This window comes from Stylophora pistillata, chromosome 10, assembly GCF_964205215.1.
Source record: "Stylophora pistillata chromosome 10, jaStyPist1.2, whole genome shotgun sequence".
In the NCBI taxonomy this organism is placed as follows: domain Eukaryota; kingdom Metazoa; phylum Cnidaria; class Anthozoa; order Scleractinia; family Pocilloporidae; genus Stylophora; species Stylophora pistillata.
The window spans coordinates 28283058-28298507 of NC_142528.1; the positions used below are offsets into that span (position 1 = coordinate 28283058).

Sequence of the window (15450 nt, forward strand, 5' to 3'; positions counted from 1 at the left end):
AATATATTTTTATAAATTCTCAAAAAAATGTTTTTTCCGCCAAAGTAAGAAACATAGTTATGAATATTGTGCATCTGTTTGCTAATAATAATTTATCGTTAAACATCCGAGCGCGAGGGACATGCGCTGCACCTGAATGACAAAAACAAAAAAAAACAAAAAAAAAATTGGTGGGAATCTAAAAAAGAATGTACCAAAAGGGAGGTAAGGTAAAAAAAGGTACATATATTAATTCAAGTTATTCAAATGTATTTTGTTAATTTTATCAACAAATATCCTGTAAACGGAGCTCTGGCGTGATCACTTGGCAATATAAACTCACAAGGTGTGCCCACCATCGGTCCAATATCGCAGACGTTTGAGAGCTATTGTCAATAGCCGGAAGCCTTGGGTTGATAAAATTATAGGCAGATTGACGTATACAAAGTGCCATAACGAAGCAAATATATACCTGTCTTATTATATATAAGAAAGAATTCGTATGCCTTACAAAACTATCATTGGCACAATATTGATTTCATTTTGAACGAGCTAGGAGAGCGGGGCGGCCGTACTTACGTGTGTGAAAGTGTCATCATTGTTATCGTGCGTCATGTTTGCATGTCTCACGTAGTGTTTTGAAGCATGGTTTTTGTTCTCTTATTATCGAATCTTCCCAAACTTGAATTACACAGCTATTTACGTCAGTTTTGTTAAAGAAGAACTCTAAAGGGTAAAGTTCAATGGGGACTGATATATTCATCTATTTATGAATTGAGACCTTGTCTAAAGATCTTTATCAAGAGAGTTTTTGTTATTAGTCATAAGTTTTTTACAATTGTCCCGCTGTTTCCATCTCCTCCCCTTGGCACTGTTGGCAACAAGATCATTCAATTGCATCTTAAAACCCGACAGTACACTAAGAGGGTGGCATGGTACTGAACAAAACCTGACATGGGTGCGGTCGTAATCATCTACATCGTCTCTTCGGATTTCCGCAAGGAGATCTGTCATTTGTTTGACATAAATGTTGGTCTGCACTTAATTCGTTTATAATTTAATACTGAATTTCGAACCACCCGGGTTATTTGGGAGGAAACCATCTACATGCTGGTGCTGACTGAAAAACTGGGTTTGTGTTCGAGGTCAATCTAGGTCCCTTATCCATACATTATCCAGCAAACAGGTAGTGAGAATACTCAAACTTATCAGGTAGATGTAATCGTGATTCAACACCCAATTCTCGTAACTACTTTAGAAGGAAATGTAAAGTAGCTCTAGGGGGATGGGGTGGGGGGTAAACAATCACATCTTGGGAGTAAAAGAGTTGAAGGGGTAGTCCTAGCTAAAATTCTACACAAGATCTTCTAAAAAAGCCCCTGATTATGAACAGTGCAATCCTAAACAATAACAATACTTTCCTTCCTCAAAATAAATGGAAAAATGACAAGAGACAAGTTCAACCTTTTCTTTTTTTATCATTAACTCATGATAAAAGCAAGTTAGACCTCCATTGTATCTACAACCTGAGAATATGTCATGCTTCATTAAGACCTAGTACGGAGGCAGTTCACCTAGTTTAGTAACTTTTTGACGAAAACCACTACCTGAAACTGGGATTTCTGTTTTATGATCACCTCTTGATGAGTGCGATAAGAGATATTCTCGTAAGGCGTTCGGTAAAAAACACAACTCAGTTTATGATACAATATTTCAACTTTCTCATACGATTGCTACTAACATCACTGTCTTCACATCTTAATATAAATCTAAGGACTCTCACCCAATCAAAACCCTTGGTTATCTACACGTGCGGTTTATGTCTTCCCCTCTTAAGAGGAACCTTGATTCTTCATTCAATCTTCCTCTTAAGCGTTCGTCTACTGTAGCAAAAGATTACTCTAAGATTCTTTTCTAGTAAAAAGGAAGTGTCTTGTTCCAATGTCGTCACGAAGCTCTACATAAACCAACCAATGTTAGTGCCTCGCTTAAATTTGAAAAGTACCTAAGTCTTTATGGGGAAATTTGCTTTCAATAAACAGCATACGAGACTGACTATTTAGAAGTTTAGAATGATCACATTTTAGGATCTCATCTCAAGTGTTACATTTAAAATACTGTTACCGTATTTGCCTAAAGAGAAATAACTAATCAAATTAAAGGAAATGAGCAATGCATTCTAAATTCTTCGTCATCATTATGTTTGTTTTGCTCCTATGCTTCGCACAATTGAATTTGTTTGGAATCATGTTTTGTCTCCTATAATGTACTTCGTTAGTTACATTTGACGATAACAGTACTGGCACTGTCATCACTAAATTGCAAAAAGATTAACAAGATTTACAAACTACAAAGACAATGGCCCTTTCTCAGTAAAAAATCCAAATATCTTCTTCCTTATCTTGACAAAAAGCGTCAACGATGTCTTCGTTTGACTTGAGCATTGTTCCGGTGAAAGAAATTCGCCTAAAAAGGATGACATTTCCTTTTAGAGACAAGGTATCATTCATCGAAATTCCAAGAAAAACTTCAATTATTTACAAAATTACAATGTCCTACGGCTGTATCCACGCAACGAACGTAATAATTAGCTTAAAACGAGCATTCATCTCAAGGTCTTCTTGATTTGTGTCTACGATATGGATAATATGGTTCTATTGTGTCGTGTTTCAAAGCGCTGCCACGTTGATGATGGTGCGATTTAATACGGAGCGTATCTGTAGCCTGTGCTGTAACTTGAGGGTGGGGCCTGGGGAGGAGCTGCTGTACGGTATGCAGGGGTGGGGGCTGCGTACGTGCTTGGCTGGAAAGGAGAGAGAAAACAACATTTTAGGAAGATCTGTCGAAGACAAATTGTCCCTATTTTAGATAACCATCATTTTAAGGAGCTAAAAGGCTTACTGAAAGCATAATTGAGCCAACCGCGAGGTTGCGGAGAGTGTTGTTCCAACTTCCCATACAAAAGAAGAAACATAGTCTTTTTACAGTTACATTTTGTGCTTGCCAGAAAAGAAAACCTAATTTCAACATAAGCTTCGACTAAAGAAACTTATAGGTAAAGTGCACAATCGCCGTATGGATAAACCTGGTTACCATGACGAAATTGTTATCTTGACATGAAAAGACATGAAGAATACGTTAACTGCACGCGATGATGAGAAAATGTTTGCAAAACAAGAATAATTCTGTTATTTTATCAGTAAGTAAGACAAGTAAGATATTTACCGGACCATATCCACCTCCATAGGGCGCTGGCTCATATCTGTTGAGGAATACACAAGAAATAAATAACTTCAGAAGATCTAGGCAGAAAGAGCGAGAATAGAGTTTGAGACAAACAGACAAACAAACAACGACAATAAAATCCAGTTTTACCCAAAACTCCCTATTCTCCTAGCAGCATACGTCTGTTCATATCCATCATAACTTCTACAATGGTGAAAATAAAAAAAAAAAACACGAACAAATTATCTTTAAAATAAGGGATAACAACACCCGCTAAAATTGCAAAACAACACCCGCTAAAATTGCAAAACAACAAACCGAAGATTTCCACTAAATATAGACAAGGCGAATTTCCACAAAACATATGCAGTTTTACGTCAATACACAAGCTAAATGCTGAAGGTAAAGACGATGGAAAGTGAAATATTAAAAACCCGCGGAAAACTGAGCTCCGTGGATCTAAGGCTTTAGCTTGTCCTCCAAGAGAGGCTCGAATTTCTGACTTCCATGCGTAGTGGCGACCGCGTTTTTTTGGCGGGAAATCACTAGCGTGACACTGTTATTGGTTAAGCTCTCAGCACGCTTACATGAGCCACAGTAAACCCTGTATTAAGGCAGGATTGCCCTCAATTGCCCGTCTTAGTGATATTTTCGGATATCATACATAGTTATATTAAACCAGTAGTTCTGACTAAATTAAGCTTCACTTTTGCGCAATATATAAAGGCGAGAAAAGAGAGAGTTGAACATCACTTGTTGAAAAAAAGATCAATCTCTTGCATAGTACACTGGGAGTTGAACCAATAACAATCTCATAATTTCCCGCCATTAAAACTTGGTTGCCACTGGCAGTTGATTTCACTCGTGTTCAGTTTGGTTTCAGTTATGATTCGTTACTTTGAAATACGCGGTACAAGTTGAATTCACCCCATCAGCAAGAGTTTGCAAAGGTAGGCAAAAGTGTTTGCTAAGGTAAGTTTCCAAGAAGATGATATAGAGCAAAGAAGTAAGTCAAGTCGAGACAATCGAGTCTATCCGCACTTCACACAGTTTACTTGCTTTCACTTTGCGCATTCGTTGATCTTCGTGATATTTTTCCTTTGTTTTGATACACTGTTCTAATAACTTTGGTTTGGATTGGTCGAAGTATGTTTTACACAATTAAAGTAATAACTGTGGAGGTTGACCAAAGGATTTTTTAAATTTCCTGTCCTTACCCAGTGTAGGCGCCATTATACGCAGTGACCTGGGGCTGTATAGACCGAGTGCTAAACTTGTTAACCGGCGAAGGACGACGAACTCCTCTCATGCCACGAAACGCTGTACCTGAAAAACACAGTCGGTTACGATCATCAATTTTCTCATTACCTGATTTCAAAAGTTCAATATTGATGACATTTTCAAACAAATAAATGAAAGTAAATATCTGAGAAGTGCGTTTGATATCTTAAATTTGCTCTGGAAGAAAGGCAATAAGTTCAAGGAGTTCACTGACTCTTCATTTCGAACATAACAGTGCAAAACTTAGTGAAATCCAAACTTGGCACTTTGATGAGATAACTGACTGTTCTTAGAGCGACATGACTTTGGTAAAATTACCTACAAAATGGAGGATGAATGAAAAGTATACTTTAGAAAAAAAAGATCCGAAACGAAGATAAATCCTCATTCAATCTTACGGTAAACAAACTAAAAAAAAAAAAACACTCTTGAGTTTCACCAAAATCGTCAACATAAGATTTTTAACCTCAGATGTGCGAAGTTAGCCGTTTTTTTTCCTAATAATATTTTAATTTTAGAACAAAGTTTTTCATAAAAATTAAGCTTTGCGATGATTTCTTACTACTTTGTGATAAGATATTACGTTTTTTTTCCTAATAATATCTTAATTTTAGAACAAAGTTGTTCATAAAAATTAAGCTTTGCGATAATTTCTTACTACTTTGTGGTAAGATATAACGTTACGACAATTAGTTGAGCCAAAGAGTCAAATCAAGTACTGTAGAATAAACTCCCACATCAAAATTTCAGCTGCTCACAGTTATGAAAGCAACAAAAATAAATTAATGAAAAAATATCACTTCTATCTGGCCGACAGTTTATTCTTGAGGAATCGAACCTTTTACTGAATACAATACTTATCTGCCAAATCAGTACTCCATACAGGAGGACACATGCAATCTCTTACACACAGTACATGCCACTACAGATCAATGAAAGGAGAAGGGGAAGAAAGCATGCTGTACCATTGGTTAAGGGTCCTCGATTTTGGCCCGGACTTTTTTTGGCGTGCGGTCGGGGGGTTGCATTGTTTACCTAAGTGAAAAATTATCAGTGTCAATGTGGAATCATGCATACGTGCAGGAACATAAAGTGGAGTACAAAAGGTGGAATGCAAAAACGTTAACTAAACTAACAATAACTGGAATCCAACCTCTATTTTTCTTCCATCTACAATAGTTCCATTCAGTTTTTCTCTTGCTTTCATAGCATCAGCAGAGTTCACAAATGTCACAAATCCAAAACCCTAGAAAGAACAGTTCACGATCACTTGTCCAGTTCCATACATTTGTTCCAGACAGGCTGGATAAAATAGCTAGTATACCTACACTATGTATTTTTAAGTACTTGTAAATTGATAAAACTGAAGGTACGCAGCCGTTTATTTTGAAGTTAGGAAAGGGGGCAAAAATTAGGGAAACATTTGACCTCTACCCTCTTGGGTTAGCATTTGTTAAGCCCACCTCCCCCCCACCCACCCCTCTCTCCAATCTTATTCAGATTGCATGATGATGTATGTGAAAAAAATTGAAAGATGTCTAAATAGACTAGAACAGACAAATATATCATGTACATGAAATATTGCACTGAGTCCCCCCCCCATCTACTTATTGTATCACATGAATCATTTGTCCCATTTGATGATATAGTTATGTTTAAGTCATTTGTGAACTACATGCATCAGTCGAGACATTTTCAACTTTTCAGTACCTTTGATCCCCTTTCATTGTAGATGATTTCACAATCTGCTAGAGAACCAAATTGCTGTAGAAAGACCAGATGCAAAGTTACCATCGCAACTGGACACAAGATCCAAGTACTCAATTGCATAGTACACACTATGTAACCTCTCCTTAACTTAAAAAAATTAAATAATTTATCATGGAAAGTTATCTAGAAAAAATAAATCTGAATTTTGTAGATAGTTTACTAACAAATACTGCTGGGAAAGTTAGCTTTCAGATTTTGGGAATCAACTCTTTACATGTAAAAATACATGTAAGTGTGTGCATTCTTCATAAAGTAACAGTGTAACAGTGTAACAGTTCTCTATACATTTCCTACTGTACTGACACAGAAAAGAGCTTTTTAAGTTGCAGATAATTTCATTTATTTCTGCAAGAGTTTTGTAATTAGCCCTTTAGCCTTATTGTTTTTAATTAGTAAATAGTTTACTAGCCTTATTGTAAATTTTACATTAATATAAGCACATGATTTCTTCTAGTTTTATTTTTAGTTCAAATTATGTAGTGACCTTTTTTCCTGAATTGTAAATAACCCAATTAGTTTTATTGTTATTTTAATACTAGTAATATTAGTTATTAGTAGCTTAACGTTTTAATTATAATTAAAAGTATTCCTATCAATTTCATTTATTCTCAGGACCTTGATGTTTGATTTAGGAGTGATATTGTTGAGAAAAAATGGCTGCCAGTCATTATTAAAACTCACTGAATTCTTTTAATTTGCTTTAATCAACCAGATCTACATTGCTTCTATGATACACACATAAAAAAGCTCAGTATACCAGGGTTTTCCAGACGAAATGGATATTATAGCAAAATGCTGTAGAGTAAAAAGGAATGTCCTTCACCTCCAAGTACTTGACAAGCCATTGAAAATTATATGGGGGGGGGGGGGGGAGGGTTAAGCAATTTATAGCAGGAGAATTCTCGGATCTTTGATGCAAAATGAACATCCTGAAATATAGCTTACCCTTTCACTCTCAATTTCTCATTAGTAATTCCCTTTACTGTCTTCCACATAATTCTTGTGATGTTGGTTGAGAGAAATTAGTACTGGATCAACTGTTACATGTAATTTAATACTCAATATTTTTCTTTTCTCTCATCAATTACCTGTCTGATATTGTTAGGAGTTTAAGAGTTCTAGGAACAATATAACAATAATTGAAATACAAACCCCAAACATTTGAACTAAGTCATGATCTCTGAATCTAAAAGGAATGTTGGTGACATGTAGCCTCTTTGGTCCTGTGTCACCATTCTGCGTGAGAAGTTCTGATGGCTGAAGCTGGTGTGTCTGTGTCTGTAATTGTAATGGTTGGGTTGGGTCCATGGGTGGAGCTAAAGCAACCTCTGTGTACGGTTGAAGAGAAAGTGGCTGTGTGTACTGGACGCCATTGCTAACCTGATAAAATCAGACCAGAAAACATTGTGAACAGTTATTTGGATTATCAAAAGTTGTTTTATGGCAATAATTAAAGACCTCTGAAGGAGTTTGAGAACATTACAAAGCAAATTGACTTTTTATGAGAGACTATGCAGACAAATCTGCACTCTGAAAAGTGCTGTATAAATTGAGCAGAAATAAGGAATAAAATCCTGTAGTGAAAACATTTCTAGTAACACTTCTCAGAGAAAATCCAACTACATGATCTCTGTTTCAATCATCAAATCGACTATTTTCAAGATAACTGATAATTACTTTTCAAAGTGGAGTTAATTCTTTACCAAATCACTGATTTAATAAAATAAAATATTTCTATATGACATGGAAACTGTGAAAAGGTTACTTAGAAGGTTCCCTTTAGAAGTGCATAACCTTAATGAATAATTTATTATTACTTTGGTCTTTCATGTAAGAACAAATTCTTACTCAGTGACATTTATTATTCATGCAGTTTAGTAGACTACCATGAAACAACCTGCATCCAAATTAGTTTTTGTTGAAGTAAAAAGTTCACTTTCATAGCATAAATGAAGGTACCTACAGTAATTAGCATGACACAGAAACTTTCACCAAACAAAATATCTCCCTGTACTTTGCTAGTAAAAATAATTTGCTCTGAAATTAACCATAGATGAAAATATGCCACTCAAAGACCTTAACAATAAGGGAAAACAATTCATCAAAAGAAACTGTAATACATGATTGTGTTCTGGTTCAGTAAAGACAATGAAAGTTGGTCCTACTGATGAAACCCTAACTTAAGAACAATGGAATCATATCTTCTGTCTGTTAGTATCTACCAAATTATCTTGATTTTAAAAATTTCTGACTGAGGTAACCAAGTAATGCTAATATTTGACCACCATAAAATAACCACAAGTGAAAATTATCTCATGCCTTAACTTAAGATACATGTAAATGGTGAATAAAAAAAATTTTGCCATTGAATGCCAGTTTCAAAATCTCAAGACACTAAAGCAAAAACAAATTGAATGGCAGCTATATCCTGACAATCCCCACACAATCAAAATACTACAATCTGACCTCCATAAGCTCCACAGGTAAAACACATTTATGGTAAAAGAAATTGAATACAGTTATACTCTAAATTCAACACCATGAATATGAACAATGGCTCAGTCTCCATCAACATTTGTGCTAACCAGCCATTGCAAGAATATACAAAAGAAAAAAAAAGAGATTAACAGACACAGGTAACTTCACCTCCATGATAAAAATCCTGAGTTTTCGTTGTGACCCCTGCATGTACATGTAGTTTGGAAGGCTCCAAAGCAATCTAATTTAGTTTCAACACAATTTATGAATAATTTAAAACCTCTGCCCTACCAGCTGCAGAACACTCTAAGATTTAAGGTTCATCAACACATCATTTTCACAATGAAAACTTCCTGTAATGAGTACTAGTTATAAACACAGTAAGTCATTATCTGTATTTTCTCACTGAAACTTTATTTTAAAAAAAAAAAAAAATGTAAATTCACACTGACAAAGTTGGTAACTGTTTGCAAAACACAAACTACAGACATCTGATCATGTCAACCATGGCTATTAAAAAGAAAACTAAACAAACTAGTAGCATACATTCACTAGAAATTCTCCAAACAAAACAAATGGCAACAAGACAACTGTATTCAGAGAATTTGTATGTTAATCACGTCATAACATCACCACTGGGGCTGTTGTCACATTCAAAGATAAATTGGGTCATGGGTCACTAAATTTGGTACTCAATAGCAGAGCAAAACAGATGTGAGGGAAAATGGTTCTTTCCTCTACTCAGTCCATTCTTCAAGGTGTAAATCTTTTAAGACAGTTGAAATAAACTTTTCTTAGCTTGAAATTAAAGTTGAGATATGACTGACCTTGTAGCACAGTTTAATTGTGTTCCATTAAGCCCTTAATGGTTATAATTAATGTACCATTCTTACCTAAACACAAATTTACATTTAACATCTCATAACTGCTTTTTGATGATCATCATAGCAGAGTACTTTTAATATAAAGTTTCACCATTATTCATGGGAAATTTCACCTTGCAAGCACTACTGATTAAAAAAAATGAGTTTCTTATTTCAAAGATGAAAGGTCATACAGTTATGTGCTTCTACAAAAATTACATTTTCTGTCCCTTCATTCAAAGAGTACTTTGGCTTCAGTTGTTACTTAACACCAGATAACACTAAGTTCTGCTTTCAAAAAAAGATAAATCTAAAAGTGAAGTAACAGATGTAGAAAGCTTATTTCTGTGCCATACATATGTTTTTTTGTATTTACACAAACTGTAAAGAGTATAACAAAATTAGAATTTATGTACATGAATAAAGTGGCTCCAAATCTTTAACAAAATGATTATCACTTTCCAACTTCATCAACACTTCAGAACAACCTTCTGCATTTCTCATTGGATTTTCTCAAAATAAATGTTATGAAGTTATTTTCTGCCAATTCTACCTTTCACACACATCGTTTTTCAACTTAACCCTTTAATTCTCATGAGTGACCAAGACAGAATTTCTCCTTACAATATCAATACAATATCAAGTAGACAAGTAATGAGAAGAAGGAAAAATGAAAATCAGGGGATTATCAGTTGATCCAATACCAAATTCTCCAAACTAACATTATAACAACTGTATGGCAGACAGTAAGGAGAATTACTCATAAGATCTTGGCAGCGAAAGAGTTAAGGAGGGAATGAAAAACTGAAATAATAAAGGATGAGGTGAAATGATGGTAAGGAAATTAAATATAATCATAATCAATTTTCTTACTCAAAAAATATGAGCAAGAAAAACCTATTAAGTTGTAACTAACAGAAGTACCTCCTTGAAGAAATAATTTGGATTCAATAGCTACATTGCTTGATGATCATTCAGTCTACAGATAATTTTTCTCACTCCTTGGCCCATTTGAAATAATAACGGAAATAACTTTCCTTGAATTACAGCATCACGCATTTTCTTAAAAAAAAAAAAGATATAATTGCATTCAGACCTGGCAAATTCAAATGCTGCAATTTTCTTTGCATTTAAGAAATAATTAAGGCAAGAAAAACTACTGACAAATTCATAAATATTTCAAAATGTACAGTTTACAAAAAAGCAAAACATTTGTTTTGTGTGAGGACATTCTCTTCAAAAACTCTCAACGTTCAATCCAAAAAAATAACAACATTGTGATTTAATGTTTCCATGCTATTACGCAAAACATCAGTCACTCGAGATCTTAACCTGCATAGCATGGATATTCAATTGGTTGCATAACAAGAGATTTACTCCTGTTTGTTTTTCCAATTCCTCTGTGATCTGATTCAAATTCAAAATTAATGACTAAAATTTGTATTGAGGAAAAGTGTTGCCACTTACACTGTACTTATTTCTATCTGTTCAAATTGCAAGATTATACATCATTTAAGAGTTTTTCAAATTGAGAAGGAAGTACTGTACCCAGCAGAAAAAATTGCTTTGGTTATGGAAAGATCTGTCAGATGGTCACAGTACAAATTGATTCTCAGACACAGAAATTCTGAGCTAAAAATGTATGTCAGAAATGCAAGATTGTCTCAAAAGACCACACACAATTTGCATCTATTCGCAACATAGACACAAGATACTAGCAAAAAAAAAAGAGGATTTCATATATCCTGCCTAGTACTTCCTCACAAAAAAGTTGAATGAGACTTACATAAATTCCATAGAAGTCCATCACATCTGGAGTAAATCAGGTTATGAATGACACAGTGTGTAAATGGAGTAATGAGCTTTTTTATCATTAAGAGTAAATGAGACTCAATTATGTGATCCAAGCTCATTATTAAATTTATTTCATATTGTCTATCAAGCCAATCATGGATCAAAGACATAAACACCACACAGTACAGATGTGCCAGTACTTGTCTTCAGAGTGCATAACAGGCCACAAGATTGTGTTACTAAAGCAATGGGTAACACTAACATTTCAAAAATATTTTCTTTGAAAGATAAGACAGAAATCTATTGCTACTTTTTACACAAAAAAACCATTGCTTTACATGCAATGATGATCATTTTGTCTCTCTGTGGTTTTGTGATTTTACACTTAAAATGTAAATTAGAAAACATGACGTGATCTTGGTTAGTTTCAACAAGGAGATCCAAACTTCTTAATTAAAGTGAAAATATAATTATGTCATTATCACCAATTCTATAAATTACAAGAAATATAGGACTTAAGCAAAAATTATAATATTTATTTTCCAAGCATAATAACCAAAACCTCATTTGAACCAAGGAGCTAAAATATTAATAACTCAAAACTATTTTTTGTACTATAGATATGAGACTACAACATTTATTTAGAGATGAATAACAACAGCCAAAGATATAGTTTTAAATTTCCACAGCAACACATAAAATTCACAAACAATTACATCATAAGAACATCTATTTTTGAAAACTAGTGTTGGTATGACAAGTTTCTTTTTTTCATCCCAATTAATTTTGGAAAAGTGCTCCAGCCTTTATAATAATGAAAAAAAAACAATATTTAACAAAAGACCTTAGCCCACAACAATTGTGGTAAGGTTTATTTTCTTCAAAAAGAAAAGGAATGTGTTTATTTCATAACTAATGAGTGAGAAGCCTCACACATATCTGGAATGTGAGTTTGACAACTCTTTTCATTCTAGATCAGATTTCACTTCTTCATGAATTTTTATTTTTTCTTAATGCTAGTTTGAAAAAAAAAATTCACTTTTTGTGACTTTCCAAAGTGGTCTCCTTAGCCAACAAAATTTGCATTTATCCTAATATGTTGTAAAAATGTGGGTAATAGTTTACTTCGAGCTGTCTAAACTTGTTTTCAACACAGTGTGACTATTATTTAAGGTCAGAACTCTCTAAGAGTTACGTGCCCCTGTGAACCAGAGATGAAACAAATAGAGATAATACTGTTCCCAATATTAGAATTTAACTTAATTACTGTCCACTACTAATCCTCAAGTTTCTCTTCTCCAACTTTGACCCTGCCAAAGCTATGTGAGTGTTGAGTTTCAATGATCTCTAAGTATCTCCAAATGTAAACCCTTTATGTCGTCCGTGAGTTTAAGTAGCAATATTCTGACATTCAATCTCGCTCACTTTAGTCACTTATCATCAACAAAGAAGCCGGTATTTGGATTCCTAGACTATTGCCTAAAGATGAATAATTAACTGCATAGCTCCACTGTTTTAAGTACAAATATTCCAAGGAAAACCCCACTACCGTCTAAGTGAAGTGCTTTGAATATCGAGATTGTTTTTTTGCGTGAATGACAGTGTTTACGATTTCAAACCTGATACGTTTCTTGGGCCAACATCGTGTTTCCACAAACTTTGCAGATAAATTCGGGAGTGGATTCCATTCAATTTCAACGGTAATTAAGACGTAGATCAAAGAAACAAACTGTTACTTGGCCAATGTTCCAATAGACGCCTTTTCTACAATGCTTAAGGTTCGTGTCTTTGTAATGAATACTTTTAATCAAGATTTTATTATTACTTCAAATCTTGACCTGTCAGACATTTGACACTTGTCTAAAGCACAATAAAGGTAAGCTGTCTTTCTCCGGCCACATTATTCATATTATTACGAGACAACCATTCACTGCAGAAAGATCGATGAAACGTTCGATAACCCCACTAATTCCGTTCGTGTTTGGCCGCGGGAGGAAGCTCTCAAGCTTATCGCAATACAAAATATGATACTATCATCTAATCGGACGGTGTACCAGTTGCAATTTGTCTTGACTTGTTTTGCATAGCGGAAGTATATCGCGTTGTCGCCGATCAGATAAACGAAAGTGAGAAAATTTATCATGCGGCCAAAAATCATACCGAACGTCACAAGGCCCACGGAGGTATTTTTCTTTACGATGAGTGGTAAACATAGAATTCAAATGAAAGCGGAAATGTTGCATGCATATTTTTCTTCCGAGGCAAAAATACTGAGAAAGATAGACATTCTTTGCTCAAAATACCTATCAAACAAGTGAACTAATAATCCCTGCAAATTTCGCAAAGACGACGTTTGAGTTTAAACAGTGAAGTGTAGCGAATGATCAGACATTTCATCGCCCCTCGACACGCTACCAGAACACTCCAGAGATGTCAAATATCAAGTCTTCGATATTTTACTCTAGTTCACTCGGGTAAACTAGATCCGGGTTCCGTTCGGAAACGCATATTGGAAAGCAAGGTTTGTTTTTGTTTCGACTATGACCGGTAGACATCGCTGGGCATAACAACACCATGAATACATCAGATCATGACTTGACATTTACGATGAAACTGTAATAAGATTCAGAACTCTGGAAGGATTCAAGAACTTTCTGAGTTGTCGAGCGTATATGAGGTTGGATATTATTGAGATTTTATATTAGTGTTCAGCGATAAAAATTAACCAACTGTCAAAGATATGTACGATGTAGCTGAACCACAAAAGTCACCAGAACTTACCGGTTCACTTTCTTTCGAGTTCGACCCGATTTCTGCCGTTCCGCCCCCCAACGGAACAATCTCCGCAGGTAACGAGCTCAGAATTTGTTGTTCCATCGGCTAATCGGACACAAACAGTAAATAACTGACAACGCAAAGCAAAGAAGTGATGAAATTTACTCGCTGTCAAGAACAAGACCCATGCAAACTGTCCTGAATCCGCGCCAATCATTTCCCGCAGACCACATGGTATAACAGACACAGAGTAAACTGGCTGCTATGGGAGGGGAGAGAGGAGTTAGTTTCGTCACTTCCTCTTCTATCTTAATTTGTGAAAACAAGTTTACGGATGCTCTCTTATTCTTTAAAATCGTTCATCAAAATAGTTTGCCGCCACAAAAAAATTAAACAAGCGCCCCTTTTCCTGTTGACTTTACTGTTGTTTTAATGCATCCCTACCCATCCCTAAAAAAACATGCGATTCGACAGACAAAGTAATTGAGAGCGAACACCTGCAGATTGGCGAAAAACCCGAAAACAAAATTAACTCTTGTAAACTAAACAAAAAAGTCCGTATATCAATTATATATGGGAGATGCTTAAGAGCATGTAAGCTAAGAACTTTAGATGCTTTAGAGTTTTGAAGGAAAAAATCGATGTTAACAATTTTTTCAAAAACGATCTTAAAGAGTCACAGGCCACATATATGTATCATAATCCAAGCCAAAACAATATATGATAATGGATCAATATAAAAAAGAACGAAGTCAAGGCTCTCAGCGAGTTCTGTTTTTATCTTCCGGTTACAAGTTAAGTTACCTATGGAGAGGCACTTGATATACAGCGATCTCTGTGATAAAACATTTGAAAATATTATGAAAAACAAGATCCCGAGATGCGAAGAATACTGAAAAACAAATCGTCGACTTTTATACATATTATGGCACCGAGTAAGAGACTTTGGATTAATATCACGAATTGAACTCACGATTCTACTTTTCCTTAGAAAAAATAAAACAAAACGAACAAAAGAAAAAACCTTCTGTGCGGAAGTAATATGCTATTAAGGAGAGCATGATGTTTCATGTCGATATTTAGACCTTTCAGTACAAAATTAAGTAGCATTTAGTTCCAAAACGAGAAATTCTATCCCAGGCATCTCAGTTTTATTTCTTTTACCTGACTAAAGGAGTTCTCCTTATTTCTAAGTAAAAAAAAAACAAAAATACAAAATAATGGAGAAAACTTTATGCAAGCCCAGGTACCCATGATATGTTAATCGCTACCCTCGCATTACGCA

General features: G+C 34.8%; 1 protein-coding gene across 1 annotated transcript; it reads right to left on the reverse strand.

Moving 5' to 3' along the window:
• Positions 1 to 1437: 1437 nt before the first annotated feature.
• On the reverse strand, positions 1438 to 11524 carry LOC111341291 (uncharacterized). Its single transcript, XM_088734989.1, is given in 10 exon segments — positions 1438 to 2782; positions 3205 to 3241; positions 3355 to 3408; positions 4422 to 4530; positions 5451 to 5520; positions 5639 to 5731; positions 6196 to 6249; positions 7408 to 7635; positions 11383 to 11419; positions 11421 to 11524. Coding segments are annotated over 10 exon segments (873 nt in total). The 5' UTR covers positions 11510 to 11524; the 3' UTR covers positions 1438 to 2680.
• Positions 11525 to 15450: the final 3926 nt, after the last annotated feature.